A 26,617-nucleotide genomic window follows, 5' to 3' on the forward strand; every position below is an offset into this window, starting at 1 on the left:
AGGTCAGGAGTTTGAGACCAGCCTGGTCAACATGGCGAAACCCTGTCTCTACTGAAAATATTTTAAAAATTAGGTGGGCACGGTGGTGCACGCCTGGAGTCCCAGCTCCTTGGGAGGCTGAGGCGGGAGAATCGTTTAAACCCAGGGGGCAGAGGTTGCTGTGAGCCGAGATTGCGTACGCCACTGCCCTCCAGCCTGGGTGATGGAGTGGACAGGGTGAGACTCCATCTCCATCAAAAAATAAAAATAAAAATAAAAAATATAGATAAAATAGTTTTCCAACATCTATGTAGGGAATAATGAAAATTCCCTTCTGTGAAGCATAAACTTGTCCAAACAGCTAGTCAATGAAAAGCTGATAACAGGCCATCCTCTGTAACTTTCTTTCTTCTTTTTCTTTCTTTTTTTTTTTTTTTTTGAGATGGAGTCTCACACTGTCACCCAGGCTGGAGTGCAGTGGCGTGATCTCGGCTCACTGCAACCTCAGCCTTCCGGGTTCAAGCAACTTTCCTGCCTCAGCCTTCTGAGTAGCTGGGACTATAGGCACCCGCCACCATACCCAGCTAATTTTTGTATTTTTAGTAGAGACGGGGTTTCACCATGTTGGCCAGGATGGTCTCCATCTCTTGACTTCGTGATCCACCTGTCCTGGCTTCCCAAAGTGCTGGGATTACAGGCATGAGCCACCGTGACCGGCCATCCTCTGTAACTTTCTAAACTGCTCATAGAAAAGTTATCAGTCGTCCTAATACAGCTTGTTTCTAACTGCTTAGGTTATAGCCCCAACTTTGTTTTGCAAGTCCATTCCTTAAAACTTGGGATGCATTTTCTTATAAAAGTAAACTAGATATGAGGTTAGGTCCTAATGACACAAAAGCTCGCAAATCCACTTGATCCTCAAAATACAACATAAGAAACATGATAAAGCTCAACCACCATGTATAAGAAGGTTCATAATGTGCTTAATGTCTTCTTTAGGAACATACTTTTCCATCTGGGATGCGAGAATACAAGAGACCGCCTGAGACGAGGCCCCCTGTAGGGGAGGGTGGGATATGAGGATGAGAACTAAGAGCTCCAGGGGGATGGGGTCTCCTAGGGCTCTATACTCCAGACACACCTGTACAACCCAGGCCAGCTCTCTAGTTGTTCTCTTTATATTTTCTGTTTTTTTTTTTTTTTTTTTTTCTGAGACGGAATCTTGCTCTGTCGCCCAGGCTGGAGTGCAGTGGCGCAATCTCGGCTCACTGAAATCTCCCAGGGTTCAAGCGATTCTCCTGCCTCAGCTTCCCAAGTAGCTGGGATGACAGGTGCATGCCACCACACCCGGCTAATTTTTGTATTTTTAGTAGAGATGGAGTTTCACCATGTTGGCCAGGCTAGTCTCAAACTCCCGACCTCAGGAGATCCACCCGCCTCAGCCTCCTAAAGTGCTGGGACTACAGGCATGAGCCACCGTGCCCGGCTATATTTTCAATAGTAAAGGAACGCCAGAAGAAACAACAATCTTTTATGTGTAACTCTTCTCTGCTTAAGATGGCTTCCATATATTTAATAGCTGTGTTAGCTCAGTGACTTGTGGTGTTAAGCAGGTAATTCTTACCTGGACTTCAAATTGCCATTCTTTTTTGACATTAATTAGCTGTTTTTGAAGTGATATTATCTGTTTTCTTCCTTTTTCCTCCCTAGAAGATATAAGAATGATTTGTGTTTAGAGCAGTGCCTCTCAAACCTTAGTGTGCACAAGGATCACCTGCACATAAGAAAACCGAATTCCTCGACTGTACCCCAGAGAATCTGACTCAGCAAGTCTGGGAGGGGCCCTGAAACGTGCATCTCTATCGAGTTCCCAAGGGATGCCAATGGTGCTGGTCCACCTCACACATGTTCAATAACATGTTTTAAAAGACAGATTTGTTTTAATAGATTGGAGGAAGATTTTCTGGCTTATCAGTGTTGAATCTAAAATAGCTGCTGAGAAAAAGTGAAGAAGAGAAAGACAGCAAGAGGAGAAAGAAGAATCCTTTCTACTTTGGACACTTTAATTACACATTCTTACCCTCACAACAGCCTGATTCCTATTTTACCGATGAGAAAATGCGGTGTAGACAGCTAAGGTAAGTTGATGTGCTGGATGTGAGAATGTGCCTCACCGATCTCCACCTACAGGGGGCGTAAATCAGCAAGGGTCCCGGCTTCCAGGCTCTGACGTCCTTCTGTGTGTTCTGAGGCCACACTGCCCATAGACTGCTCCCATCCCATTATTAAGTGTGGCAGGAATCGCATGGGACGGGCCTTTCCTGGGGAGCCAGGGCATCTCTGATGGTTGACTTTGGCTCAAGGACTCCTGATGACCTTACCAAACACAGCCGTGTCTTCTAGCCTTTCCTTCACTGGGGGTCGGCCTTGCACTGGTTCTGAGGGTTCCCTCCCCATTTTCTCTCATGCAGATCTTTCCCCTGATAAAATCTTTGCGTGAATAATTCCATCTTGGCATCCATTTCTCAGAAGACCTGGACTAACACGCTTGCCATGGTCACACAAACAGTAAATGGCAGAAAGGGGTTCAAAGTCAGGACTATCTGACACCAGAGCCTGTGAACTTAGCTTCTTTATTTGACTGTTTCTCAATCTGCTCTGAGAAACAGCCTTCTGCTTCTCTCCAGCAATCCCATCATTTAGGTTCAAAACAAAAAATAGCAAAACAATACCAAAATAAACAAAACAAAACAACAAAAAAGACTTATCACTAAACTGCAGGTAGGTAAAGATTTTTACTCAAGAATTTTTATTTTTATGTATGTATTTTTCTTTTTTTGAGACAGAGTCTCACTCTGTTCTCCAGGCTGGAGTGCAGAGGCACGATCTCGACTCACTGCAACCCCTGCCTCTTGGGTTCAAGCAATTCTCCTGCCTTGGCCTCCTGAGTAGCTGGGATTACAGGCGCCACCACACTGGCTAATTTTTGTATTTTTAGTAGAGATGAGTTTTTGCCATGTTAGCCAGGCTGGTCTTGAATTCCTGACGTCAGGTGATCCACCCGCCTTGGCCTTCCAAAGTGCTGGTATTACAGGCGTGAGTCACTGAGCCCAGACAGGAATTTTTAGAAAGCATATAGTTAACTAGAATTTTGAGATTGTCATTGCCAAAACAAACTATTGATTTTATACTTCCCATTCGTAGATCACAAAAAATAGATAAGAAAGGTGCAGAATGAATACTTTCCCTCTACTATTAATTCAGTATCTCAAGGACAGGTTTATTGGAACAAACAAATATGGTTCACATGAGATTATAAAAGTGCCCATTTTACACATATACGCCATGGAACACTAGGCAGCCATAAAAAAAGGATGAGTTCGTGTCCTCTGCAGGGACATGGATGAAGCTGGAAACCATCATTCTGAGCAAACTATTGTAAGGACAGAAAACCAAACACTGCCATGATCTCACTCATAGGTGGGTATTGAACAATGAGATCACTTGGACACAGGGCAAGGAACATCACACATCGGTGCCTGTTGGGGGGTGGGGGGCTGGGGGAGGGAGAGCATTAGGAGAAATACCCAATGTAGATGACGAGTTGATGGGGCAGCAAACCAACAAGGCATATGTATACCTATGGATCAAACCTGCACGTTCTGCACATGTGCCCTAGAACTTAAGGTATTAAAAAAAAGTGCCCATTTTAGAAAATCTGAAAATGCAAAGAAAGTATGAAGAGAAATAAAAATCACCCATACTCCCTCTATCTGGAATTAACTATCATTGAAATTTTATTATATTTCCTTCCAGTCAATACATGCTATAAGTTTTCTCTTACAAAACTAAGTTATATTATGGGTATAATTTTCACCCTAACTTCACTTGACATAACTATGTGCTCTTTCTTGTTTTATTTAGCAGGTGAACACACGCATTTATTTCTGTTCCTTCTTTTTTTTTTTTTTTGAGGCAGAGTCTTGTTCTGTCGCCCAGCCTAGAGTGCAGTGGCATGACCTCAGCTCACTGCAACCTCCACCTTGAGGGTCCAAGCAATTCTCCTGCCTCAGCTTCCTGAGTAGCTGGGACTACAGGTGCGCACCACCATGCCTGGCTAATTTTTGTATTATAGTAGAGGTGGGGTGTCACCATGTTGGCCAGGCTGGTCTCAAACTCCTGACCTCAAGTGATCCACCCGCCTCGGCTTCCCAAAGTGCTGGAATTACAGGTGTGAGCCACCGTGCCCAGCCCTCCGTTCCCTCCTGAAACAATACTAAAATAACAGGCAAGAAATAATAAAAGATGTAAACCTGTAAAGACAAACAGATTGGGAGAAGAAATGATGCAGCTGACAGACATCAGCAAAATTAAAGAAGATACAAAGCAGACGAGAGAAAAATGAGATCTAAATGTGTACAGAATGAGAAACCAAGAAGAAGAAAATGGAATAAAGCTACGGCCCCCCAGAAAAGCTCAGCACATGAGGGCACCACACATCTTCAAAGGCTCAACCGTGCCACAGGGCGAAATCCAGGGGGAGTGAGTGAAAGTCTGGCAAAGGAGCAGGATGACCTGATTCCCTTCCCAGCCCTGGGGCCAAGCAGCTGCCTTTCCTCCTCTCGGGAGATCACGGGTGTTTGGTCAGTTTTGGCCACAGGTTTCCTGGAATGGTTGAACTGAGGATTTGGACTTGGAGACAGACACCAGACACAGCTGGAGGTGGAGATGAAGGGCCATGCTGAAAACAGGGGGACCGAAAAACATTCTGCTCACTGGACGGTGAGTTTCCCCAGCCTTTCCCTGGCCAGCTCTCAACACACGGGTAGTGAGAGAGTAACCATTACTTCTTCACTGCCCCTCACCCCTCCCAGCAAAGATTGGACCACACCGAGGGAGAAGATGTGCTTTTCTTTTCTGCCCAGCCTTGCTACAGTACAGCGCTGTTCACATGCGCAAAGCAGAGCATCCATCAGCTTCTTTGCACTTCACTCTTAAATACAAACGGACAGCCAAAGATGACCAAACACAATTCCCCTAACATTAAAAGCAGAGACTAGAGCCAGGTGCGGTGGCTCACACCTATAAGCCCAACACTTTGGGAGGCCAAGGTGGAAGGATCACTTAAGGCCAGAAGTTGGAGACTAGCGTGGGCAACATAGTGAGACTTCGTCTCTTAAAAAAAAATAAAAAATTAGCTGGGCATAGTGGCAAATGTCTTCCAGCTAGTCAGGAGGCTAAGGCAGAAGGATAGCTTGAGCTCAGGAGTTTGAGGCTGCAGTGGGCTATATGATCGTGCCACCACACTCCAGCCTGGGTGACAGAGTAACATTTTCCTCTAAAAAATTTAGATGTAAATTAAAAAACAAAACAAAACAAAAAAAACAGAAGGCTGGGTGTGGTGGCTCACACCTGTAATCCCAGCACTCTGGGAGGCCGAGGTGGGCACCATACGCCTGTAATCCCAGCACTTTGGGAGGCCAAGGCGGGTACCATACGCCTGTAATCCCAGCACTTTGGGAAGCCGAGGCGGGCGCCATACGCCTGTAATTCCAGCACTTTGGGAGGCCGAGGCGGGCGCCATACGCCTGTGATCCCAGCACTTTGGGAGGCCGAGGCGGGCACTATACACCTGTAATCCCAGCACTTTGGGAGGCCGAGGCAGGTGCCATACGCCTGTAATCCCAGCACTTTGGTAGGCCTAGGCGGGCTCATGCACTCTAGCATGGGCAACAAGAGTGAAACTCTGTCTCAAAAACAAAACAAAACAGAACTAAAACAAACGGGAGAAAAAGTAACTCAGAGAGAAGAAAGACAATACAAGAAACAGAAGACAATTTAAAACAAAGAAAGACAACTATAATTAATGTTCTTAGAAATATATGAGAAGGCTGGGCATGGTGGTTCAAACCTGTAATCCTAGCACTTTGGGAGGCCAAGACAGGCAGATCACTTGAGCCCAGGAGTTCGAGACCAGCCTGGGCAACCTGGCAAAACCCCATCTCTACAAAGCAATACAAAAAATTAGCTGGGCATGCCTGGGTCCCCAGCAACTTGAGGGGCTGAGGCAGGAGGACTGCTTGAGCCCAGGAAGTTGAGGCTGCCGTGAGCCAAGATCATGCCACTGCACTCCAGCCTGAGTGACAAAAAAGGATACCATAAAAAATGAAAAACTCAGGGAAGAGCTCTTAGAAATCAATGTTAGCATAACATTTTGAAAACTTAAACACAAGAGTTGGAAGATAAGGCCAGCTGTGGTTGGGGTTACAGGCATGATCCCAGAACTTTGGGAGGCCGAGGTGGGTGGATTGTTTGAGCCCACGATTTTGAGACCAGCCTGGTTAACATGGTGAGACTCTGACTTTACAAAAATAAAACAATTAGCCAGGGATGGTGGCACACACCTGTGGTCCCGGCTACTCGGGAGGCTACTCACTTGGGCCTGGGACCCAGGTTGAGGCTACAGTGAGCTGTGATCGTGCCACTGCACTTCGGCCTGGGAGGCAGAGCAAGACCCAGTCTCAGAAAAAAAAGAAAAAGAGCCCGTAATCCCAGCACTTTGGGAGGCCAAGGTGGGTGGATCATGTGGTCAAGAGATCGAGACCATCCTGGCCAACATGGTGAAACACTGTCTCTACCAAAAATACAAAAATTAGCCAGGCACAGTGATGGGTGCCTATAATCCCAGCTACTAGAGAGGCTGAGGCAGGAGAATCACTTGAACCTGGGAGGCGGAGGTTGCAGTGAGCCAAGATTGTGCCACTGCACTCCAGCCTGGTGACAGAGAGACTCTGTCTCAAAAAAAAAAAAAAGAACGAGTTGGAAGACAAAGTTAAGGAAATCTCTCTAAGAATGGGAAAAAAACAATGCAGATGGTAAATAAGCAAAAAAGGACAAGAAAAATTCAGGATCGGCCGGGCGCGGTGGCTCAAGCCTGTAATCCCAGCACTTTGGGAGGCCGAGACGGGCGGATCACGAGGTCAGGAGATCAAGACCACCCTGGCTAACACGGTGAAACCCCGTCTCTACTAAAAAAATACAGAAAACTAGCCGGGCGAGGTGGCGGGCGCCTGTAGTCCCAGCTACTCGGGAGGCTGAGGCAGGAGAATGGCGTAAACCCGGGAGGCGGAGCTTGCAGTGAGCTGAGATCCGGCCACTGCACTCCAGCCTGGGCGACAGAGCGAAACTCCGTCTCAACAAAAAAAAAAAAAAAAAAAAAAAAAAAAAAAAAAAAAAAAAAAAAAAAAAAAAAAAAAGAAAAATTCAGGATCAATCATTACAGGATTGACATCCAAAGAAAGTTCCAGGCTGGGTGCAGTGGCTCACGCCTGTAATTCTAGCACTTTGGGAGGCCAAGGTGGGTGGATCACTTGCAGTCAGGAGTTCGAGACCACCCTGGCCAACATGGTGAAACCCCAGCTCTACTAAAAATAAAAATTAGCTGGGCGTGGTGGTGCAGACCTGTAATCCCAGCTACTTGGGAGGCTGAGGCAGGAGGATCGCTTGAACCTGGGAAACAGGTTGCAGTGAACTGAGACCGTGCCACTGTACTGCAACCTGGGCGACAGAGTAAGACTCCGTCTCAAAAAAACAAAACAAACCAAAAAAAAAAAAAGCAGTTCTAGAAAGAATTTGTAAGTTGAAAGGTTCTGGAAAAGAAAAACTGTCCTTGGCATTCATTTGTTATTGTTCAGTGATTTTCAGTGAATTAAAATTTTTTTTTTTTTTGAAACTGGAGTCTCGCTCTGTTGCCCAGGCTGGAGTGCAGTGGTGCGATCTCGCCTCACTGCAAGCTCCACCTCCCGGGTTCACGCCATTCTCCTGCCTCAGCCTCCCGAGTAGCTGGAACTACAGGCGTCTGCCACCTCGCCCGGCTAATTTTTTGTATTTTTAGTAGAAATGGGGTTTCACCATGTTGGCCAGGATGGTCTTGATCTCCTGACCTCGTGCTCCGCCCGCCTCAGCCTCCCAAAGTGCTGGGATTACAGGTGTGAGCCACCGCGCCCAGCCGAATTCAATCTTAAGAAAGATTACTAGAAAAGGAAGAATTGTCTTGACATATTGTAAATACAGATAACGAAGGCCTAGAAATCTGACTTACTGTCCCAGCAGAACTAGGAAGAAAACCCAAATTCTGACTTCTAGTAATCTTCCCTGGAAAGTACATGGCTGGTTTGCTTTAACATTCAAGGATTTCCAGTAAGAGTGTTTTAGCACTTTAAAATACAGCAAAGCAAGTAAACCTAACATTACTCTGACCTGGCAATGACATCATAGAAATGCATTTTGTTTTCCCTCTCTTTGCTCAAAGTTTGCAGGAGACTGTTGTAAGTACCCGAATCTTGCAACTCCTCAATGGTATCTGCAATCACATCGCTGAAAAACTGCCTGTAAGGAGAAACAGACCAACAAAAAAATGAGTTAATCAATTATATTTTCAACCTGGCGTGGTGGCTCACGCCTGTAATCCCAGCACTTTGGGAAGCTGAGGCAGGCGGATCACGAGGTCAGGAGATCAAGACCATCCTGGTCAACATGGTAAAACTCCATCTCTACTAAAAATACAAAAAAATTAGCCGGGCGTGGTGGCACGCATCTGTAATCCCAGCTACTCGGGAGGCTGAGGCAGGAGAATCACTGGAACCTGGGAGTTGGAGGTTGCAGTGAGCCAAAATCACCCCTGCACTCCAGCCTGGCAACAGAGCGAGACTCCATCTCAATAAATTAATAAATAAATCATATTTTCAGGCCACGTGCAGTGGCATGCGCCCTAATTCCAGCTACTTGGGAGGCTGAGGTGGAAGAATTGCTTGAGCCCAGGAGTTTGAGATCAACTGGGACTATGTAGCAAGACCTGGTCTCAAAATATATATATATATATATAATATTTATATATATGTATTGATATACATATAAAAAATATGCATTTCCCTACATTCACAAAGGGCTACAGAAGTCACACAGGTTAAGACCCAGGCCAGGTGCAGTGGCTCACGCCTGTAATCCCAGCACTTCAGGAGGCCAAGGCGGGTGGATCACCTGAGGTCAGGCGTTTGAGACCAGCCTGGCCAACATGGTGAAATCCCTTCTCTACTAAAAATACAAAAATTAGCCAGGTGTGGTGGTGTGCACCTGTAATCCCAGCTACTTGAGAGGCTGAGGCAGGAGAATCACTTGAATGCAGGAGGCAGAGGTTACAGTGAGCTGAGATCATGACACCGCACTCCAGCCTGGCTGACAGAGCCAGACTCTGTCTCAAAAAAAAAAAAAAAAGAAAAAGAAAAAAGAAAAAAACGCAAAAGTTTGATTAGGTTTTTTAAAAAAATTTGTTTTAATGATTTAACTTTTTCAAAATTACGAAATATTTCGAAAATTTAGAAAGTATAATGAATAAAATAATGAATATTTATGTATGCAACACCAAATTTAAATATTTTACCATGGTAGAGACTTGTTTTTTTTTTAGATTACATATGTCAGATATATCTGAAGTCTCTAGTCCCAGGCTCCTCAATCTTCCCCAAAGATAAACACTCTTCTGAATTTGGTGATTATTCTTCTCTAGCATGTTGTGATACTTTTATTATGTGTTTGTGTGTTTTATTTAAGTAATACGTGTAGTTTTACATGTTTTTATTTTTATTTTTATTTTTTTTGAGATGGAGACTCGCTCTGTTACCCAGGCTGGAGTGCCGTGGCTCTACCTCGGCTCACTGCAACCTCTGCCTCCTGGGTTCAAGTGACTCTCCCGCCTTAGCCTCCTGAGTAGCTGGGATTACAAGTGTGGGCCACGTCACTTGGCTAAAAAAAAAAAGTTTTCTTTAATTTCTAGTTTGCTAAGAGGTTTTTGGTATTGGTTTTTAAATGATGAATATATGTTGAATTTTGCCAAATGTCTTTTCTGCATCTATTGATCTTTCTTTTTATTTATTTATTTACATTTTCTGATGCTAAACTATTTTTGCATTCCTGGAATAATTCCAATTTCATTATGATGTTCCTTCTGGGTCTTTTTTCTTTTTCTTTTTTTTGAGATGGAGTCTCGCTCTGTTGCCCAGGCTGGAGTGCAGTAGCGCGATCTCAGCTCACCGCAACCTCCACCTCCCAGGTTCACGCCATTCTCCTGCCTTAGCCTCCTGAGTAGCTGGGACTACAGGCACGTGCCACCACGCCCGGCTAATTTTTGTATTTTTATTAGAAACAGGGTTTCACCATGTTGGCCAGGCTGGTCTGAAACTCCTGACCTCAAGTGATCTGCCCACCTCAGCCTCCCAAAGTGCTAAGATTACAGGCGTGAGCCATCACACCCAGCCAAATGTTCACATTTTCGAGATGAGTAAACCAGGTTCAGGAAAGTTAAGTGACTTGCCTGTGGTCACATAACTAGTTTGAGAAAGAGCTGGAAATATATAATCCAGGTTTCCTAACGCCTAGTCGCTGTTCTTCATGATACTCTTCTAAGTGGAGTGTTAAAAAAAACTGCTGTTTAGAGGCCGGGCGCGGTGGCTCAAGCCTGTAATCCCAGCACTTTGGGAGGCCAAGACGGGTGGATCGTGAGGTCAGGAGATCAAGACCATCCTGGCTAACACAGCGAAACCCCGTCTCTACTAAAAAAAAAATACAAAAAACTAGCCGGGCGAGTTGGCGGGCGCCTGTAGTCCCAGCTACTCGGGAGGCTGAGGCAGGAGAATGGCATAAACCCGGGAGGCGGAGCTTGCAGTGAGCTGAGATCCGGCCACTGCACTCCAGTCTGGGCGACAGAGCGAGACTCCGTCTCAAAAAAAAAAAAAAAAAAACACAAAAAAACTGCTGTTTAGGCCGGGCACAAGGGCTCACACCTATAATGCCAGCACTTTGAGGGGCCGAGGCAGGAGGATCACTTGAGTCCAGGAGTTCAAGACCAGTCTGGGCAACATCGTGGATCCCCCCATCTCACAAAAATTATAATTAAAAAAAAAAAAAAAGTCTGGTCATGGTGGCACGTGCCTGTAGTCCCCGCTACTCAGGAGGCTGAGGTAGGAGGGCGGTTCGAGGCTGCAGTGACTCATGTTTGTGCCACTGCACTCCTGCCTGGGTGACAGAGTGAGACCCTGTCTCAAAATAATAATAATAACAATAAAATAAAAATTAAAAACTGCTATTCAATGTTCTGACATAGTTGGCAATAATTATAGTTACTATTTTCCATAACAAAGAACTCAAGGGAGAGAGAGAATAGCCAGTTTTAGCTGGCATGGTAAGGAAGTCCCCTCTGCTTTAATCTTTCCAAGAAAACTAATTTTGTGGCCGGGCGCAGTGGCTCACGCCTGTGATCCCAGCACTTTGGGAGACTGAGGCGGGCGGATCACCTGAGGTCGGGAGTTGGAGACCAGCCTGGCCAACATGGTAAAACCCTGTCTCTACTAAAAATACAAAATTAGCTGGGCCTGGTGGCGCGTGCCTATAATCCCAGCTACTTGGGAGGCTGAGGCAGGAGAATCGTTTGGATCCAGGAGGCAGAGGTTGCAGTGAGCCAGGATCGCGCCACTGCACTCCAGTCTGGGCAACAGAATGAGACGCTGTCTCCAAAAAAAAAGAAAAGTAACTTTGTGATTTTTAAAATTGTTAATTAATTAATTAGAGATAGGGTCTCACCCTGTCACTCAGGCTGGAATGCCGTGGCATGATCATAACTCACTGTAACGTCTACCTCCCTGGCTTGAGTGGTCCTCCCCGCCTCAGCCTCCTGAGTGGCTAGGACTAAAGCACGCCACCATGCCCAGCTAATTGTTTCATTTTTGTGGAGATGAGGTATCGCTATGTTGCCCAGACTGGTCTTGAACTCCCAGCTTCAAGCGCTCCTCCCACTTCAGCCTCGCAAAGTGCTGGGATCACAGGTGTGAGCCACCACCTGCAGCCAGGAAAGTAACTTCCATAAGACGCTTCACATTATGTTCTCTGTTTCTGCTTTCTTCAGCCCTTTTCTGCCTGTAAAGCCAACCTCCTCTGCCCAGGTCATCAGAACAGTACTTCTACTTCATGGAAGGAGGTGTTGCCTGATTTAGAATTGCAAATAAAAGCCAATTAAGATATTTAGATTTGTTGCAATTTTGTCTTTTGACAGTAGTATGTTACGATAAAGTAATTATTAATTCAATGCAATAAGACCATAATACATAAAGATGAGTAGAGCAAGGAAAGCATACACAAACTTCCTACAAATTCCCATTTTAAATTCATAAAGTGTTGTAGTTTTTTTGTTGTTGTTGTTTTGCTTTTTCAGTTTTTTTTTTTTGAGATGGGGCCTCACTGTCACCCCTGCTGGAGTGCAGTGGCACAATCACGGCTCACTGCAGCCTCAATTTCCCAGGCTTGCGTGATCCTCCCACCTCAGCCTCCAGAGTAGCTGGGACCACAGGTGCGCACCACCACGCCCAGCTAATTTTTTAAATTTTTAGTAGAGATGAGATTTCATATGTTACCCAGGCTGGTTTCAAACTCCTGGGCTCACGCAATTCTCCTGTAGCGGGACAAGCCACAGACAAAACTCCTCAGACACCGGATTAAAGAAGGAAGAGGTTTTTTATTCGGCTGTGAGCATCAGCAGACTCGTGTCTTAAGAGCCGAGCTCCCCGAAAAAGAAATTCTTGGCTTTTTAAAGGCTTACAACTTTAAGGGGTCCACGTGAAAGGGTCGTGATAAATCGAGCAAGCGTGGGAAACGTGACTGGGGGCTACATGCATCAGCTAACAGAAGAAAAAGTTTTACAATGCTTTTTTCATACAGTGTCTGGGATTTACAGATAAGTAGTTTAGGTCAGGGATTGATGTTACTATTATTACTTTGTTTCACTTCTAGGGTCGGATGGTGGTGCCAAGGTTGTCTGGCTATTTATCTTACTTTTGTTTCTTTCTAGCTTTTTGCTTTTTCTTTCCTCCTGTCTTGTGAACTAGGCATGGTGCGGGGAGGAGTGGTCTCCTTCCTTACTCCCACCTTGGCCTCGCAAAATGTTAGCATCACAGGTGTGAGCCGCCACGCCTGGCCTGTTGTAGTTTTTATGTCTTTGATATTTTGATTTCCACTTTGATTCTGGATAACTGGTGGAGATGTACATTTTGTGAGCACACCCTGGATTTCCTATGGAATATAAATCTAAAACTAATCCCCTACAAATAATTGCGACTGGTATTTTGGGTTTTTTAGGAAAAGATACGAGCTACACACTGAGAATGAAAAGCACATGAACCGGGCAATTTATAAGCAGGATGCCTTTCTGTCTGATGCAGATATGGGCCAGATTGACTTTAGCAAGATCTTACCCTTGGTTAGGGTCTAATACCGAGGTCAGCAAACTTTTTCTGTAAAGGGACAAATAGTAAACATCTGGCTTTGCAGGGCATAAGTTCTCTTTGGCAATGACTCAGCTCTGCACTGTGGCATGAAAGCAGTCACAGATAACGTATAAACAAATGGGCAATGCCATATTCCAGTAAAACTTTTCAAAAACAGACTTCAGACTGGATACAGCTAGTGGCCCTGGGTTAATTGCAGTAAACTCTCATTTACCAAAAGTTCTCAACATAATGTTACACCCTCTTAACAGGCTTCTTTGTCACTGAGGCAGCTGACAATAAAAAATTAGGAGACAATGGGAATTTAGACTGCCTTTAAGAAACCCTCAGGATTAAAACACAGTTTGGAATTTGGCTATATAGAATAATAAGAAATAGCTATAAAGTAGCTATTAATGGATAAAGCATCACAATAGCTACCGATTTGTGCCAGGCACTAGGCTAAAGCCTTATTTCTAACCCTTACACTAATGTTGCAAGGTTGCTATCGTTGTCACTTTTTTTTTTCGACACGGAGTCTTGCTCTGTTGCCCTGGCTGGAGTGCAGTGGTGCCATCTTGGCTCACTGTAACCTCCGCCTCCCAGGTTCAAGCACTTCTCCTACCTCAGCCTCCTGAGTAGCTGGGATTACAGGCATGCACCACCACACCTGGCTAATTTTTGTATTTTTAGTAGAGACTGGGTTTCACCGTGTTAGCCAGGTTGGTCTCGAACTCCTGACCTAGTGATCCGCCCACCTCGGCCTCCCAAAGTGCCGGGATTGCAGGTGTGAGCCCTGGCGCCCGGCCCATTCTCATTTTTCAGTAATTGAAAACAGCCAGCGCGCCTGTGGTCCCAGCCCTGTGAGAGGATCACTGGAAGCCAGACGCTTGAGGGCGGCATGCTCGATGATATCTCTGTCAGTAGCCACTGGCTTCCAACCTGGGCTACAGAGTGACCTCATCTCTAAAAAATAAATAGTCTGCAGGTATACGTCTAAAGAAAAAGAAAAAGAAAAAAATTTAAAAAATAAATAAAATAAATTGGAAACAAAGACAAACGGCCGGGCGCGGTGGCTCACGCCTGTCATCCCAGCACTTTGGGAGGCAGAGGCAGGTGGATCATCTGAGGTCAGGAGTTCAAGAGTAGCCTGGGCAACATGGTGAAACCTGGGGTTTTGCTAAATAATACAAAAATTAGCCGGGCGTGGTGGTGTGCACCTGTAATCCCAGCTCTTCAGGAGGCTGAGGCAGGAGAATTGCTTGAACCCGGGAGGTGGAGGCTGCACTGAGCCGAGATCGCGCCACTGCACTCCAGCCTGGGCGACAAGAGCGAAACTCCATCTCAAAAAAAAAAAAAAAAAAAAAAAAGAAACAAAACAGAAAAGACTTAATAACTTATGCATATCATATAGCCGCCTTGCTTTCCATTCATATCACCCTACCTCTAGGCAGTCTTTAGCTAATTTTATTCTCAGCAGTCATTTTGCATACACAGTAATGACTAACCCGCAGAAGAGAGCAGTCAGCCACCTGGGCACCCATTCTCTCATCTATGTATAAATACGTAAGTCCACTGCCAAATGTCTTCCCTCCTTACCTATCAATCTGAATTTTCTTCAGTGTCTCCGTAGTCGTGATGATCTGCCTTGCAGGTTTTTTGAAGAGAAGATCCTGCGTTTTGCGAAACTCCACAGCGAACTGGCCTCCTTGTCTGATTTCTGGCAAGTTGGGTCCTTCCTTGGTTATTAGCGGACTGGGTATTTTTGTAACTGTTGAGGCCATTGGAAGTTTGTCTAGATTCTTTCCTTCTAGAGTCATTTCTCTGCTTTTCTTTTAAAACAATAAACAGTATTAGAAATAATTTTGTTAAAGAGACAACCATAAGAAAGAGGCCTTTGTCTACATTTTTCCACATTCTCTTCTCTGACTTCTACCCTATCCTCCAAGAAAATGTGCCCCTTTCTTCAGCCACAACAAACCATGCCCTGCTGCTAACTTCACACAACATTCCCCCTCTCTGTCATTCCCCAACTTACCACCTGCTACACTCTGCTCAAAAGTAAAGTTCTTTGTGAAATATCTCTGTTAGCAGGCATTTCTCATATTGTAATTTTTTATAAAGTATTTCCATCAGGTCATGGTTTCTAGGAGGGAGGGTACAGTGTCTTAGGGATCTTGGTTCCCCTTCAAAAAAAACTTTTTTTTTTTTTTTTTTGAGGCGGAGTCTCGCTCTGTCGCCTGGACTGGAGTGCAGTGGCCGGATCTCAGCTCACTGCAAGCTCCGCCTCCCGGGTTTACACCATTCTCCTGCCTCAGCCTCCGGAGTAGCTGGGACTACAGGCGCCCGCCACCTCGCCCGGCTAGTTTTTGTATTTTTAGTAGAGACGGGGTTTCACCGTGTTAGCCAGGATGGTCTCAATCTCCTGACCTCGTGATCCGCCCGTCTCAGCCTCCCAAAGTGCTGGGATTACAGGCTTGAGCCACCGCGCCCGGCCCAGAAAAAACTTTTTTTGAAGACTAGTCTCAAGTTATTTTTGGAACAAGATTGGATATTCAATAAATGTGGCCATCTTTACAGTCCCATTGCTTAGAACAATGACTAGCATATAGCAGAGACACAAATGTTCATTGAACATGTGAACATGAAAAATAAATTAAAAAAGGAGAATCACACTAAAAGCAGAGGTTGATAGTACATTTAGTGGTGTGGTGTAGATTTTGAGGATCGTGGAGGGAAAAGCCAAAATCATTTCTTTTTCAGACCCAAACTTGAATATTAAGGGACCGCAGGAACAGCATATGCCTTTCAGTTGATGACGCCTGTGTAAATTAAACTGTGGCTAAAAGCTTGAGCCACTGAGAGGCCACACAGTGCAGTGACTACACATGTGGGTTCTGAAACTGTGTTTGACTCCGGCTCCATCTCTCAACTGTATTGACCTTAGGCAACTATTTAACATCTCTGTGTCCCCATTTCCCACTGGTAAAATAAACGGTTATTATTTTAGATTCTGTCTAAGGCGATAAGGGGAAAATGTAAGGTCTAGGAGGCCCCACTGTCTTTTTTCTTTTTTCTTTTGGGACGGAGTCTCGCTGTCGCCCAGGCTGGAGCGCAGTGGCGTGATCTCGTCTCACTGTGACCTCTGGGATGTCCCATTTTCTGAGTTCCCTAACCACTATTCCTCTACCTTTATACCTGGACATCTGGAAAAGGACGCAAATGTGTCACATGGCCTGACTTACCTATTACTAGAAAGAAATGTGAATTTTTAGAATAAAATTAAAGAAATGAGCTAAGTGTTCTAGCTGACTCACTAAAAAAAATTTTTTTGAGATGGAGTCTCACTCTGTTGCTCAGGCTGGATTACAGTGGCACAATCTCCACTCACTGCAACCTCTGCCTCCCGGATTCAAGCAATTCTCCTGCCTCAGCCTCCCGAGTAGCTGAGATTACAGGCGAGCAACATCATGCACAGCTAATTTTTTTGTATTTTTAGTAGAGACGGGGTTTCGCCATTTTGGCCAGGCTGGTCTCAAACTCCTGACCTCAGGTGATCCACCTGCCTCGGCCTCCCAAAGCGCTGGAATTACAGGCATGAGCCACCGTGCTCAGCCTCTAAAAATTTATATATATATAAAATTTATATATTTTATATTGCACACACTATATACAAGACAGGGTTTTTTACCATAAGGAAAAAGAGAAGAAAAACAGTATTCCCTGCAAGAAAGTTCTTTCCAAACTTTGGTCAAATCACTCTCATTTATGGTAGAACCAGGTAATTAATATACGTTTCATCCTTTCATTTCATAATTCTAATACAGGAAAATGTATCTGGAGATGGCCCTAGCTGTAAAAACGGCTTTAAAAGAGGGATAATGCTAACCTTTCCTTTCAAGGTTGTTAAGAGGCTAAAGGATGTCAAGCCTTTGGGAAAGAAAACATCCATATACATACTAACATTTAAAAATGTATAGCCTAGGCCCTACAGGGCAGCGGCATCCTCAAATTCATGAGTCAGAACAACTATAGTACCATGAAATAAAAACCAAAAAATATTTTAAGAGATTCACAATTTTTAAAAGATATGAAACTAACATATTGAGAAATGGGCTTTTAAATTGCTATTAATCAACATGATCATGGTAAAGTTACCATAATTATACATACTATATATTACTATTTACACTACAGTAAAATCCCAAGGGGGGTTTCTGTTGAGTCAGAAAATTCTGTGGGTAAAAGATCACTATGATAAACCAGAAAAAAACAGTGCAAAAGTTTCATTCTTTTATTTACTGGAGTAGTGACTGCTGCTTAATACTGTCGATTAATTCAGCATTTTCATTCTTGAGATTCCATGATGGCAAATTACTCTTTTCAAAGGCTGACAGCAGGTAGCATTGAAAAGACTTCATTTATTAACTGAATGTCTTCCCATTTGTTTGTCCTTCCTTCCTTCCTTCCTTCCTTCCTTCCTTCCTTCCTTCCTTCCAATCCCTTCTCCTTCCTTACATACCCTTCTCTCTCCTTCCTTCCTTCCTTCCCTCCCTCCTTCCTTCTTTCCTTCTTTCTCTTTCAACAAGGTCTCACTCTGTCACCCAGGTTGGCGTGCAGTGGTGTGACCTTGGCTTACTGCAGCCTCAGTCTCACGGGCTCAAATGATCGTCCCATATCAGCCTCCTGAGTAGCTGGGACTACAGGCATATGCCACCATGCCTGGCTAAGTTTTGTATTTTCTTGGTAGAGATGGGGTCTTCTCTGCTGCCCAGGCTGGTCTCAAACTCCTGGCCTCAAGCATTTCTCCCACCTTGGCCTCCCAAAGCACCCATTTTATTTTTGATTATTGTTGAAGGAGATAATAAATAGGAAGAACACACCAGTCTCTTGTGTTCTATTTGTTCGCCATCTTAAATTGTTAAGATTAGACTCTTATTTTAAATGCAATGGAAGATTTTGTTCTTAGATTCTTATCTGTTTGCCCTTCATAAGTTAACAAGGAAGTTAACTTACATTATACAATTCCTGTGATACTTATATTATTTTAAAACTACCCCAAAACTCACAGAAGGCTAGCACTAGAAGGGACCTATCGGGTCATTTAGGTAAAACTCCATTACAACTTACAAATGAGAAAACTTAGACCAAAAAAAGTGAAGTGACTGCTAACCGCACAAAACTATATCCCAGATGCCTCCTGACTCTAAAGCCATTGCTCTATAAAATCTTATCTAAACTTTTTAAACTTTAATGAAAGTTTTAAGAACCCAGACTGTATGTGTAACAATAATACTTTTAAAAATTCGAAATTTTAATGGAAAAGTAAAGGGAAATGTAATTTTCTTCTCTCGATAAATATGGACTTCTTTACTGTTAGACATGAAAATCAAAACCAAAACAAAAAAAAAGAAAAGCATTTTACCCTCTCATTTTTATAGCAATTTTCATTGGTCATAGAATCAGACATAAGAATATCTTCTGGGCTGGGCGCGGTGGCTCACGCCTGTAATCTCAACACTTTGGGAGGCCGAGGTGGGCAGATCACTTGAGGTTGGGAGTTCAAGACCAGCCTGACCAACATGGAGAAACCCCGTCTCTACTAAAAATACAAAATTAGTTGGGTGTGGTGGTGCATGCCGGTAATCCCAGCTACTCGGGAGGCTGAGGCAGGAGGATCACTTGAACCCAGGAGGCGGAGGTTGCCGTGAGCCGAGACACTCCAGCCTGGGCAAGAAGAGCGAAACTCCGTCTCAAAAAAATAAAATAAAAAAATAAAATAAAAAAGAGTATCTTCTGCACAAGTTATATAATGCTATTATGTAAAACTTGATAAATACGTATTTCTATCTATAAATTGTTTCCATTTTATACCTACAACCTAAGTTATTGAAATGTACAAGAGCTAAACATGTATAAAGACTTTGCGCACTACTGAATTAACTTTCTAATAACTCAGTGCTGCTTCACAGAGCAGTCCAAAACATGATTGAAAATGTAATGGCTTGGCTAACCAGGTGAAACCGCGTCTCTGCTAAAAATACAAAACACTAGCCGGGCGTGGTGGCGGCGCCTGTGGTCCCAGCTCCTCGGGAGGCTGAGGCAGGAGAATGGCGGGAACCCGGGAGGCGGAGCTTGCAGGGAGCCGAGATCGGCCACTGACTCCAGCCTGGGCCACAGAGCGAGACTCCGTCTCAAAAAAAAAAAAAGAAAGAAAATGTAATGGCTGACACAGTAATGCAGCTGGATATTCAGGAAGGCAAGTTGCAACGTATTCATCAATGACAAGTCATTTTAGATGAAAGCGAAGTGAAGACTGGAGCTGAACTTCCTCCGCCTAGAGTTCAGTTAGGTTTCAGCAGCTGAGAAATACAAGCTGGGTGGACGGCTTAGTAATCCCCTCTCCTCCGTATTGTATTTATACTGATTTCAGTATAGGTCTTTTTGGATAATGCCAATATAGTGGAAAAGGATATTTTGTCTGGTAATGTACCTTCAGTTATGACCATTTCACTCCATCAGTTGAGAGTACATATCTCAGATAGTTAGTGTAGCCCTTTATCTGAAATAAAGGTGCTATTTCCCAAGTGATATTTAATGGCACCAGCCTGGACAACACAGTGAGATGCCATCTCTATAGAACTTTAATAAAAAATTAGCTGGGTGTGGTAGTGCAGACCTATAGTCCCAGCTACGCAGGAGACTGAGGCGGGAGGATCACTTGAGCCTGGGAGGTAAAGGTCGCAGTCAGCCGTGACGGCACCCCTACACTCCAGCCTAGGCCACAGAGCGAGACCCTGTCAGGAAAAAAAAAAAAAAAAAAGAAGAAGAAGGAAAGAGAGAGAGAAAGATAAACCAATACATTTAATGAGATAGGTACTATAAATGAGGGAGAAATAAAAAATAAAGCAAAAGTAACTCATGGTCTCATGGTGAGTGGATAAATACCATGCAGATGCTCTGTCTTCCTTCGTACTGAACGGGCATGATGTACTTTAGAATAGAGAGCTGGTCCGTGGTGTCCTCTAGAACTGCCGAGATCCTCAGCACATCTGGAAGTGAGAGTGGCTCTCGGGTTTCTAGGATTTCTGGGATGATTTCTACGTCTGTTTCTTTAGGTAGTCCGTCTTCTTCTATGGTACTAGGTGGTTTGCCTGTCACTGACACTGTCATCTCAGAATGCCAAACTTTTGGAGGAAGGTTTGAGTCTTCCAGGCTGTCTCTAAGGAAAGAATGAAGAAAAAATAAGTCAGCGACCAATATTTAAACATTACTTTAACTCAAAAGTACAGGCAGCAACGTGCTGGGCTCCTGTGATATTCATGTTGTCATATAATATAACCTAGATTAAAAAAAAAAAAAAGTAGGAGTTGGAGTGTGATTCTACTAAATATCTTCCATTTTGACCAACCAAAGGCAAACAACTTACTTTTTATTCCCCCCTTTTATTGAGATGGAGTTTCACTCTTGTTGCCCAGGCTGGAGTGCAATGGCGTGATCTCAGCTCACCGCAACCTCTGCCTCCCAGGTTCAAGCGATTCTCCTGCCTCAGCCTGCTGAGTAGCTGGGACTACAGGCACTCGCTGCCACATCTGGCCAAGTTTGTGTTTTTAGTAGAGATGGGGTTTCTCCATGTTGGTCAGGTTGGTCTTGAACTCCCAACGTCAGGTGATCCACCCAGCTCAGCCTCCCAAAGTGCTGGGATTACAGGCATGAGCCACCATACCTGGCCTACTGTTTAATAAAGATACGTAGCTCATGCAATTTGGCTATGCTGATCAATTTAAATTTGAGCCCAAATTACCTTTTTTTCCCTAGGAGTATCTTTAGATGCTAACCAAAACTGTCTCCTGATGAGTGAAAACCAGAATGTGGTATCCAGCCTCCAAGGTGGCCCAAATGATTCTCACTTTCTAGTACTAATGCTTCTGTGTAGTCTACGCCACACTGAGTAGGACCAGCCTATGTAACCAGAAGGTTATTGTGGCAATGATGGAGTGGGACTTCCAAGGCTAAGTGATAAAAGACATTGCAGCTTCTGCCTTCCTCTCTCAAATCGCTCAGTGTGAGGGATGACAGCTGCTTCGGCATGAGGACACTTCAGCAGCACTGTGGACACATCCATGAGGGTAAGGAACAAACGCCTCTTGCCGGCAGCCTGCACCAACTTGCCAGCTCTGTCAATGAACCACCTTGGCAGTGGATACTCCAGCCCCCATCAGGTCTTCAGATCACTGCCATCATTGCCACCCATGGCCAACTTCAAGTGCAGGAGAGACCCCAAGCCAGCACCATCCAGCTAACCTGCTCCTAACCTTGGGACCCGCCGAAACTGTGGGAAAGAATAAATGTTTGTATTTTAAGTCACTAAGTTCTGGGGTGATCTGTCACACAGCAGTAGATAAGGTATACACAGAACTTTAACAGAAGGCATAATTTAAATACATGTATACAAAAAACATAGGAATTGTAAACCTACTCTTCCATTCTCCTTTAGTTTCGTTACCCTCCGTGGAATATTTATACTCTCACAGAAGTGCAGCTACCTAAAATGGGAAGGAAACACCGAGATTAGTTTACGGGAGTCTTCAATGATGTTTCCGTTATTTCGATACCATTTTATTCAGAGAAAATGAAATGATTACGGGAGCTGTGACTGTCGCCTCTTTGTGCAGAGTGGAGCAGTCCCAGAGGCGGAAGAAACACCAACATCACGGACCGCAGGTCTATGAAGTCATCCGGATTCTTACTGCTCTACCAAACTCAAGATACACACACTCTGTGAGCCTCTTCTTAAGGTAACTTAACGTTCAACATGGTTTTAGTGTGTTCCATCGTACCACGATTTTAATTGGTAATCTCTACATACTTGATTTTTTCTATCATTCTAATTACTCTAACATTTAATTAGATCACTCAATCCATCTTATCCGCCAGATAATGGAATTTGCTCCACATGTGCTTAGAGGAATAACTGAGATGACATTTAGAAAAACTGTATTAATTGGGGCCGGGCGTGGTGGCTCACGCCTGTAATCCCAGCACTTTGGGAGGCCGAGGCGGGCAGATCATGAGGTCAGGAGATCGAGACCATCCTGGCCAACATGGTGAAACCCTGTCTCTCCTAAAAAATACAAAAAATTAGCGAAGCATGGTGGCGGGCACCTGTAGTCCCAGATACTCGGGAGACTGAAGCAGGAGAATGGTGTAAACCCGGGAGGTGGAGCTTGCAGTGAGCTGAGATCGCACCACTGCACTCCAGCCTGGGGGACAGAGCGAGACTCTGTCTCAAAAAAAAAAAAAAAAAAAGAAAGAAAAACTATATTAATCCTGGAAATCGGAAATCAGTTTGACACTGCTGTCAAGATGTTACCCCTCCATAGTAAACCAAAATCCTTTCTGCTTAAATGAGCTTTACAGTGAGAACACCTAAGGAGAATTTTGCGTTGTACTGAATGGACAGTGAGTGGTGAATTTCCAATGTAAATTTGTCCACAATAAAGTAAGTCTGAGAGAGGTGGTGCACATATGACTCTTGCAACAAAAATCTGATATGCAAAAATTCAAACATATAAAACAGAATCTTCATATAAATTTGAAAAAATACTTCAAACTAGCCAGATTTCCTGATGCAGGGGCAGTTTTAGGAGGAAGTAGCATCGTATTAAGCAGAATATCTTTCTTTTTTTTTTTTTTTAAGATGGAGTTTTGCTCTTCTTGCCTAGGCTGGAGTGCAATGGTGTGATCTCGGCTCACTGCAACCTCTGTCTCCCGGGTTCAAGTGATTTTCCTGCCTCAGCCTCCTGCAGCGTAGCTGGGATGATAGGCACGTGCCACCACACCCAGCTAATTTTGTATTTTTAGTAGAGACGGGGGTTTCTCCATGTTGGTCAGTCTGGTATTGAACTCCCGACCTCAGGTGATCCACCCGCCTCGGCCTCCTAAAGTGCTGAGATTACAGGTGTGAGCCACTGCACCCGCCAATATTTTTCTTTTGATGATGTTGATTCTTTGTTTTCCACTTTCTTAGGCTTGGGGCATATCAGGTAATTGTGCTTCACAAGGGTAAGACAGGGCTACACTTGTGTAGATTCCAGTGCCTTCCTGCTGTTCTGGCTTCTCATTCCTCATGCGAGAAACCCAGTACTCATTCCTGCCACCTTCTTCATCTGGATATCAGCATCCTCCTAATCCAAACCAATACCAAGGCCTGTGGATTTTGCCTTCTTTTTTTCTTTTTTGAGACATAGTCTCACTTTGTCCCTCAGGCTGGAGTGCAGTGGCGCCATCTTGGCTCACTGCAGCCTCTGCCTCCGGAGTCAAGCGATTCTCCTGCCTCAGCCTCCCGAGTAGCTGGGATTACAGGCACACACCACCACACCTAGCTCATTTTTGTATTTTTATTAGAGACGGGGTTTCGCCATGTTGGCCAGGCTGGTCTCGAACTCATGACCTCAGGTGATCCACCCACCTTGGCCTCCCAAAGTGTTGGGATTACAGGTGTGAGCAAGGCGCCCAGGCAGATTTTACCTTCTATTTCCGTATCTCCCAAGTTGGACCCAGTTGTTGCTGTGTTTGTTTGTTTGATTTTTTCCTTGTTTTCTTTTTTGCTTGAACTACTCCAACAAGCACTAAATTGGAAGTGATCTTTTAATTAAAAAAATTTTTTTTCTGATATACTGACAGAAGGTTCAGGAAGTGATCTTTGAAAATGGAAAATCTGACCATGTCCCTCCCTAGAACTCTTCAATGGTTTCCCATTGCCTTAGGACAAAGAACAAAATTCTTGACTTGGTCCACAAGGTCTGTATGGTCTGGGCCCTCTGTTCCTCTCTAGACCCAACTACGATTGCCCTTTCCTTGCTCTCTGGGTTCCAGCCACAAGGGGCTTCTTTCAGTTCTCCTATGGACTCATGCTCCCTTGCAACTCAGGGTCTTTGCACCTGCTATTCCTTCCAGTGGAACCACTCTTCCCTCACCTCTTCACCTTGTAAAGTCCCACTGACCCATCACCAGCTTAAGACAGTGTCATTTTTCTAGGTAAAATCCCTAATATTTTCTGTGCTCTGGGAGATGGACCCGTATGGAGTATATCCATGGGAGATTCCATGAATCAAGCATTTATTCTCCCTGCTCCTTCTCTGCCAGAATATCACTGGTTGGTTATGTTCCTCTATCAAAGGTCATAGCTCCTGTCAGGCAAAATTCTCTCCAAACGTCTCTTTCTGGTCTTAGGTAACTATTTCTTTCCTAGATCCCAGGAGACTCCATCATCCCTTGTAGTTTCACTCCTGCTTTACCTTTTTTTTTTTTTTTTTTGAGACAGTCTCACTCTGTCACCCAGGCTGGAGTGCAGTGGTGTGATCTCAGCTCACTGAAACCTCTACCTCCTGGGTTCAAGTGATTCTTGTACCTCAGCCTCCCAAGTAGCTGATTACAGGCACACACCACCACGCCTGGCTGATTTTTGTATTTTTAGTAGAGACAGGGTTTCACGATGTTGGCCAGGCTAGTCTCGAACTCCTGACCTCAAATGATCCATCCACCTCGGCCTCCTAAAGTGCTGGGATTACAGGCGTGAGCTACCGCGCCCGGCCCATACTTTGTTTTAAAAAGTATTCTGATCATGCTCTACTAATGGGTCATCACCTGCAGTTTGAAAAATGCCTTAAATGACCCTTGTCCAAGTGATCCTTTTCCTGACTCGTCAGGCCAGATCAGGCTTCTGGGCATCCATGCCACTATTTTCCCGCAGAGCTCGGTTCACAGTTGGTTATGTTTATGTCAGTTTCCCCACTAGACAACTGCTCCAGGAAAGCAGCAACATGACAACGATGCTCACAGCTATATCAGGCTCTAAGTCTCAGTGCTCAGTGTTTGTGGAATGAATAATACATGAACAAACGAATGAAACTCACACTTCATGTGTTACTCCTCCCAGGAGGACTTACATATAGAACTTTGACAAATTAATATCTAATGGTGAAATTTCTAGCACATTTCTTTCTGGGACAGAGAACACTGGGTGGGGTAGTAGGCTACAAGGTACAAGTTCCATTCTGATGTATTTAAGAGAGGATCTGATTTTAAAAGTGACTTATTTACATCTATTTCATACAACTTTGGAGTCATCCTTTACTTCTCTCTCTCATTCCTCATCCACCAGCAAATCCTGCCAGAATTTAAATATATTCAGAATTCCAGTACTCATTACCTCTGTTTACATAGCATCACCTCTCATCATATCACTACAGGAACCTATAATTATCTTCCTGCTGGTGCCTTTGCCTCCCTTCAGTCTCAACACAGTGACTTTGTCAATATGGAAGTCAGATAGAGTCACCCTTCTGTTCAGAACCCTTAAATACTTCCCATCTCAAAGAGGGGGAAGCCTCTCTTACATACTTCCCATCTCAAAAGGGGGAAAGCCTCTTTTACAGTGGCCTCTCTGCTTAATTTTCTCCACAGAAATTATCATGTTCTAACGTGTCATCTATATTACTTGCTCATTGTCTTGCTCCCCGTCATAGGATGTAAGCTCCACGAGGGCAAAGATTTGTTTACTGCTGTGTCATCCTACACAAACCTTGGTACAGAGTAGCCAATCATTAAACTATTTGTTAAACAAATGAATGAATCCATAGGGTAACCCAAATAAATAGGCAATAATTCAGAAATGTGAATCTCTGGCGTCCATTAATCCACCTCTACAAGTATCTACGGAGGACCTATTAGACACGGACACGAGGCAGCTAAACGAGTTCTCTTAAAAGGGCGATAAAGCCTCCTGCAGGCAGTCCTCCTCATACCTCGGATCCAAAAAGAAGAATGGAAGTAAGAACTTAAGTCATTTCATTCTTTTTTTTTCTTTTGTAGAGATGGGGGGAGGTGGCCTCACTATGTTGCCCAGGCTGGTCTCGAACTCCTAGCCTCAAGCGATCCTCCCGCCTCAGTTTCCCGAAGAACTGGGTTTACAGGCGTGAGCCGCCGTGCCCAGTCTCATTTCTTGAGAGAGATAAATAAGTAGAGGGCAGAAAAGAAGCATAGAAAAAAAAAAGAGAGAAGGAAGCGGTCCTGCTGCCTTCGTGCTCCCGGCCTTTCTCTTCCATGCTAGGTTAGGATCCCAGAATTTCCGTTCTGTCTATTGCTTGTGGATCGAGGGATATGCACCCCCCTGTTGGCAAATCAATCTTACAATCATTCTTTAGGCAGTGGGAACGTCCTCCACTCAGGGTGCGCCTTTCCACCTACGGCGTCCGGTGACGCAGGAAGTAAACTAAGCTGTTTCTATGGCAACGCACAGCTTTGGCGGATTTAGCTGGCTACCA

At 44.4% G+C, this 26,617-nt stretch overlaps 1 protein-coding gene and 1 long non-coding RNA gene across 9 annotated transcripts in view; one reads left to right on the top strand and one right to left on the bottom strand.

Moving 5' to 3' along the window:
- Positions 1 to 26,617, bottom strand: part of IQCG (IQ motif containing G) — a 69,731-nt gene that overhangs the window by 32,719 nt on the left and 10,395 nt on the right. For 6 of the 8 annotated variants that reach the window (XM_033213268.1, XM_033213263.1, XM_033213266.1 and 3 more), the window contains 5 exons: positions 21,769 to 21,835; positions 20,238 to 20,511; positions 14,889 to 15,121; positions 8,239 to 8,367; positions 1,604 to 1,685 (listed from right to left, as the gene is read on the bottom strand). In XM_033213268.1, the coding sequence (XP_033069159.1) occupies positions 1,604 to 1,685; positions 8,239 to 8,367; positions 14,889 to 15,121; positions 20,238 to 20,511; positions 21,769 to 21,776 (726 nt within the window). In that variant the 5' untranslated portion in view covers positions 21,777 to 21,835. Of the gene's footprint in view, positions 1 to 1,603; positions 1,686 to 8,238; positions 8,368 to 14,888; positions 15,122 to 20,237; positions 20,512 to 21,768; positions 21,836 to 26,098; positions 26,568 to 26,617 lie in introns of those variants that run through there. The other 2 variants (XM_033213264.1, XM_033213267.1) reach the window with 2 other exon arrangements.
- Positions 4,151 to 22,358, top strand: LOC117084497. Its single transcript, XR_004437482.1, has 3 exons — positions 4,151 to 4,761; positions 21,108 to 21,418; positions 21,965 to 22,358. It is a non-coding gene; the product is annotated as an uncharacterized LOC117084497 (long non-coding RNA).

The sequence above is a fragment of the Trachypithecus francoisi genome, unplaced genomic scaffold, assembly GCF_009764315.1.
Source record: "Trachypithecus francoisi isolate TF-2019V2 unplaced genomic scaffold, Tfra_2.0 Lachesis_group0, whole genome shotgun sequence".
NCBI classification, from domain to species: Eukaryota; Metazoa; Chordata; class Mammalia; order Primates; family Cercopithecidae; genus Trachypithecus; species Trachypithecus francoisi.